This window comes from Hakea prostrata, chromosome 2 (genome assembly GCF_041222555.1).
Source record: "Hakea prostrata isolate BN-2017 chromosome 2, UWA_Hpros_2, whole genome shotgun sequence".
NCBI classification, from domain to species: Eukaryota; Viridiplantae; Streptophyta; class Magnoliopsida; order Proteales; family Proteaceae; genus Hakea; species Hakea prostrata.
In genome coordinates, this window is record NC_142601.1 from 9,534,224 (window position 1) to 9,539,908 (window position 5,685).

Consider the following 5,685-nt stretch of genomic DNA (forward strand, 5'->3'; position numbering starts at 1 on the left):
CCATGAAAGCTCAAAACATAAAAGTACTGAAATTTTTTTTTCTTCCAAAATTTCTTTATGAAAATAAAACTAACAATTGAAACACTTTCCATGTAAACATTTAATCTTATTTCTCTTATTAAAATTAATCATCTCTCTTTTTTTTTCTCAGGATATGTTGCTGCTGAATTGAAGATTCTGTAACTCGCATATCACTTTGTAGTTAACTGTTTGTATTGTTTCTTATTATGCAGAGGCCATCGGAGAATGTGTAATGTTGCCCACCATTTGCAGAGCAACGCACGGCTGATCAAACGGCACCTGCACAGAACCAGCCAAGTACAAATAGGAGATTAAATTCAGAGTGTATCTACTGTCAAAGCTTCTGTGTGTTGTACACATATTTGGGTATCTAACCATAAAATTCAGAAGACCTGGGAAGCATCTGCTTGCCTTTCTCTATAGACTGGGGTTGTTTTATATAGATATGATCTACTAATTACAGTAAGAGTTGTGACTTTCTCAAACTCCATCTCTTGAAGAACCAACTCATAGAGACCTTCCCATTTTCCCTCTTCCAGGGGGAGAGAAACAGAAAGGTCACTATTGAATGGTCATGACTTTGATGAAATATATGATGATTGATTTTGAATGCCTACATCCATCACTTATTACATGATTGTTTTTCTTCTACTGGAACTGTAACATGTTGGTTGTAAATATGGATCTTTTATATCACAACCTCATCTCCATTCATGGTGATGACATGGGTGACTAATAATGATGATAATGAGAGATAAGTGGATGAATTGAAAGATAGAAACTCACAAAGTGGCCAGCCATAAGAATCCAATAGAAATGTAGATTCTTGTATGACTTGGTGAAGCCTTTTGTCGTGAAGCCATCACAATATAGGGCAGTCCTGTTTAACCTCAAGAAGCTCTGGAGCCCATCCCATCTGTAAAATATATTTCAACTTCTCTAATTTAAAGAACACTTAAGAGAGAGAGAGAGAGAGAGAGAGAGTACTTGAGTTTCTGAATCCAAGCTTCAGTCCCCTTGGTGGCACAAATGAGATCAAGCTACAAAAGAATAACAAAGTCATGCTTTTCCATGCCCGATACACCCAGAAGCCAACCATTTCTGCAAAAGCTATAGATTCCTCTTCTTGTTTTTCTTTGAAACTAACCCTACCCAACTTCAGTAAAAATTGGGTGGTCCACCAGGAATCTAACCCATTGGTCAAAGCTCATTCAGTCGAAAAATTCTACTGGTGGTGGATTCTTGGAAGAAAAAAAAAACGAAGAAAAATAAGTCAAATGCTTACTTGTCCATTGTAAACTGTCACATTGACTCCTTTGGCTAGAAGCTCATCAACCTGTGCAAAAAGTATACAGGAAGCTCAGTAGATGAAGCTGCTATTTGTGGACCTCAAACCTGAACTAAATTCATCCATTCCAAAGAAAGAACCAGACCATGTTTTATTTCAAACATTGAAAATCTGTCTTAATACTGCAATTCATCAATCACACCATATTTTCTCACGGCACCTAAGCAACTAACATCTCTATCTTCAGATAATTACCTGGATATTCCTTCTTCATTTTGTATAAATCACTGTTTTTTTATATTCTAGGTGTGATCATATGTTTTCATTGTAAGATACACATTTGTTGTAATTTTGATAATGCAAACCAATTTTATACCCGTGAATAAAAATTTTCTATTCATGCTAAAGAATGTTACCTCATTTATTCTTGGCTTCATGAAATCACTAACAAGAGGATCGAAAACATACTTATCCTGTGCTCCCCATCTGCAATTGATAAACTAAATTCAGAAAAGAGGTTCAAAAAACCATCAAAATGCTAGATTGCCTTAACTTGGTGAGAGAACTGACTTCACGCCTTCAGGAATGATCTTCAACTTCTTCTTAGCGAGTTCATTCATGAAGTGCTGAATGTCAAAAACACTGCTGGCGGCATTCATCTTGGATGTGAGAAATGTTGAGTATCTCTTCAGTGATACTGCTATTGATGACTCTGGAACTTCATCTTTTAGGAAGTTGTAAAAATCCTGCATTGCTGAAGATATTTAGATACTAATCAAGGAAACAGACACATAGGAAGCAACTCAACAAGTGGATCCAATGTGAGTTACCACTCCATTACTGGTTAGGTCAATCACACCCTCAAGATCAAAAAAAGTTTCTGTTGCATTAACATAGCTTCCATTCTCAAGCTGCTGTTTGACTTGTTGAGCCAACCTGTAATAGGAAATGGTGTTCTTCAGATAACCGAAATCAACTGAATGAAATCACTCATTCCCCACTCCTTCCTGCTTGATTTTCAAAAGAAAAACCATTAACCTGTACCTGTTACTCTTTTCCAAGCCGTAATTGTCAATTCGTGAGAGATCTTTGAGAAGAGGTCCCCAGGAAAACTACAATTTAAGATTAGCATTCACAATATTGAACATTTTCAATATTTGAAATGATAAGAGTTTCGAAACTGAGTACAACAAGGAAAACACGTAAAATAGAGAGTTTTTGACTAACCACATAATCTTCAGGAGAGATAAAACTATCACCCAAAACAACACCTATGACCACAACGGAACAATAACAAAAACCAAAAACCTGTTACTTAGAGAAGTGATGCATTTATTCTAATCTAATACATATATCCACACAATGTTTAGAAACACATAATTTAGATCAAAACAGGCCTCTAGATGAATTACAAGGTTCAAAATTTTCACTGCTACTTGGATTCTTGCAAACTTTTTGAAATAGGAGGGTGGGGAGAGAGAAAAGGATTCAATTTAATTTAAGTACCTCCAAGTTGAAGTTTCAATTCTCCAGCTTCAATGGCTTTCACAACTGAAAGTCCAGTGGTAACTGCAAATTTCCCTCCATAAGACTCACCTATAATGAATAAAGGACTCTTCTGAAGGCTCTCTTTCTTATTGAAAAGCTCTTTCAGCAAGGTAGTCAAGTCAGTTGCTGCCTCTTCATCGGTCTTCACGACCAAGGCAGGATCTTCCACATAACTGTATCCTGTTCCAACTGGGTTTTCCTGTAGAAACAAAAATTAAACGAATAAATACCCATTAATACACCCTACCTCTAATTCTTGATTCATCAAAAAGAACTGCATTGCAGAAATTAATCTAATAAATGAGAAAAGCTGCACATATATCTCACTGACCACGAACAAAAGATCTGCCACTTGAAGCCAAGTTGAATTCCTAGGTTTCAAATGTAAGTCCAGAGGACCAATCTCTTGAAAATTCCCAACCAGAATCCCTGAAGAACCCTGCTCCACAAACCAAATGCGTTGGGAATTCAGGTTCAGAAACGTAAAGAAATTCAGATTCAAACAAGAAATACTCACAGGTCCGCCCTGCAACCAAAGGATAATAGGCCAAGGCTTGGAAGGATTTTCTGCTCTGTTTGGACTCTTATAGTGCCACCAGAACATATGGGCCTCTGCATTAGCATTACGGTGAAACAACAAAATAAAATAAATTCAGACAAACCCACGAGAGGAATTGAATCAAGACTTCCCTCAACTACACAACACTAACAGAGAGAAAAACTTACTGGGTCGAACTTGAACATAACCCCATTCCTCTGATCCGTCCTCAGTTCCAGCACCAAAGGCTATTCCTACATGAAACAGAGGAAGGAAAACCAGAACAGAGATCAAAACAGATACAAGAGAAATGAATTTCAACATGGTCTGTCTTGTTTGAACTCAGAAGGGAAAAGCCAAAAAAAAGCTAAAAGCCAGAAGGATAGAGAGTTGTGATTTCTGAATAAATTTATAGAGAGAGTGAGACGAAGAATGACGACAAATACGGAAAAGATTAGAACGGAAAGTCAATGAGTCACGTAAGGTAACTTACTAGGATTTTGCTTGGGCCAATCAAGTTATGAATGAATGTTTATGATTGAATGTTTTCAACGTTCCAAACGGATTTGTGATAACAACATAGGCACCGGTGCTTGTTCTTCTTTTAATTTTGCTAAGAATTGAACAAATTACAAAAACAAAAGATACACAAAACAATCAATCAGTACACATTAATTCTGTATCAGTGAATGAATCCTGCTCTGAGATGACATCTCTTTAACAGTACTGGAATGCAACAAGAGCTTCTTGGTCTTCTTCCAGTAGAACGTAACAGATGAGACCAAAACCTGGCCAGATTTCTTCTTCCCATCCGCAGCTTCCACAGCAACTCTACTTTTATTCCTGGTGTTCTGCCCAACCACCGCAACCGATCGACTCTTCAAGAAAAATCCAGAAGAACAAAAACCTCTCCTTTCTGAATAGGCAAAATGATCATGGCGTGGAGAAGAATCCAAAGAATATGCATCAATAGAATAAGGCGATGAAGACAACGATGTAGAACAAGGTGAGTCCACTTACTCTGTTCTTCTTCTACCATCATTAATTGCAAAAGAGAGCTTAATGAGCCTCTCTCTCAGACAATAAGGACAAACACCTCGTGCTTGTCTATGCATCAGGTGTTTCTTGTACCTCATCTCTCCTTCTGTCCAACCCATTTGAGAATACTTCAAGATTCACAAAACCACCCTTCAAGAATATCTGTTAATGAGAGCCTGTGCGTGTGTTGCTGCCGATCCAAATGGGGTGTGAAAGTGGATGTGTGAGCTTGCTCTCTTTGCTTCCAAGATGTTTCGCTTCAGCTTGAAAGATATACTTTCTGGATTTTGCTTGGGCCAATCAAGTTAAGCAACATCCAAAATCTAGGTTCTTTCAGACGATTTTTACCTTGTAGAGGTGCTCTTTCATCTTCCAGGTTACGATTGAGAAGAGGAAAATGAAAAGAGGATTTTTAATATTTGGTTTGTTTGGTTTGAAACGAGCTGATCCATTAAAGCCATTAAACCGGGTTAGTAGCACTTAAAAAGAATTTTGTTGCACTGATAATCCACGGTGAGGATTTAATCAAACAGTAAGAATTTAATCCTGAACGTTCACTGCTTGAAGCAATGCCACGTAGGCACTGCTCCCAAGTCCAATTTACTAACTTTAATTCCTCATTTTCTAGTAGGGATTCTTCCCCTTATTCTGCATTTTCAGTATGGCAGAATGGAGTTATTTAATGTGAATAAATGCATGAAGAGAGTGAAATTTTACGATAAATAGAGGAATAGAGAGAAAGGAGATTGCACGCAGAAACTTAAGCTCTTGGTTCCGGTAGATGGATAGAAGAAGATGCAAAGAATGGAAGAAAACGATGTTGTAGAAAGTTCTACGATGGAAGGTTTGAAAGTAACTGTCATTTCCTCCAAAAGTTCAAGTTCAGAATCTAGACCGTTAGGTTCTACACTTCTTATACATTAATAAAATTTTATGAATTTTTTCCGTCCCAAATAACAAACTTTTATGAATTTTTTATTTAATGTATTGAATGGAAGTAGGCTTTTTTTTTTTCTTCTTCTAAATATTGAAAATGTAGAGGAAATAATCTTCTAATAGCTGTCTCAATTATTATCCTTCTTCAAAATTTTGGAATGAAGAAAGAAATATTTCTGAAATCCACGCTTTCTTATGTGAACAAATGAAGAAGGAAATATTTCCCTTAGGGAAATACATCTCATTAAAATGATCTTGATGCAAGATCCACTCACACCTGCAAGATCACTAAAGAGCGTTTAGAAACAAAGCTGAT

The 5,685-nt window shown here is 36.9% G+C and overlaps 1 protein-coding gene across 1 annotated transcript; it reads right to left on the reverse strand.

Annotated features, from left to right (window-relative positions):
* Nucleotides 1-206: 206 nt before the first annotated feature.
* LOC149023654 (serine carboxypeptidase-like 51) lies at nucleotides 207-3,719 on the reverse strand. Its single transcript, XM_089142824.1, has 13 exons — nucleotides 3,584-3,719; nucleotides 3,375-3,469; nucleotides 3,189-3,296; nucleotides 2,816-3,056; nucleotides 2,537-2,580; nucleotides 2,354-2,421; nucleotides 2,140-2,245; nucleotides 1,880-2,055; nucleotides 1,726-1,795; nucleotides 1,307-1,357; nucleotides 1,009-1,061; nucleotides 808-937; nucleotides 207-300 (listed from the first exon to the last, which is right to left on the reverse strand). Exons 1-13 carry the CDS (start codon nucleotides 3,717-3,719, stop codon nucleotides 226-228), a joined length of 1,353 nt encoding a protein of 450 aa, XP_088998950.1. The 3' UTR covers nucleotides 207-225.
* Between the last annotated feature and the right edge of the window lie 1,966 nt (nucleotides 3,720-5,685).

Excerpts from the sequence above, each read along its gene's own strand:
- LOC149023654 (XM_089142824.1), bottom strand. The coding sequence starts at position 3,719 with ATGTTGAAATTCATTTCTCTTGTATCTGTTTTGATCTCTGTTCTGGTT. Across the intron at positions 2,581-2,815 it reads ATTGAAACTTCAACTTGGAG|GTGTTGTTTTGGGTGATAGT; the intron begins GTACTTAAATTA and ends TTGTGGTCATAG. Across the intron at positions 2,422-2,536 it reads TCTCTCCTGAAGATTATGTG|TTTTCCTGGGGACCTCTTCT; the intron begins GTTAGTCAAAAA and ends CTTAAATTGTAG.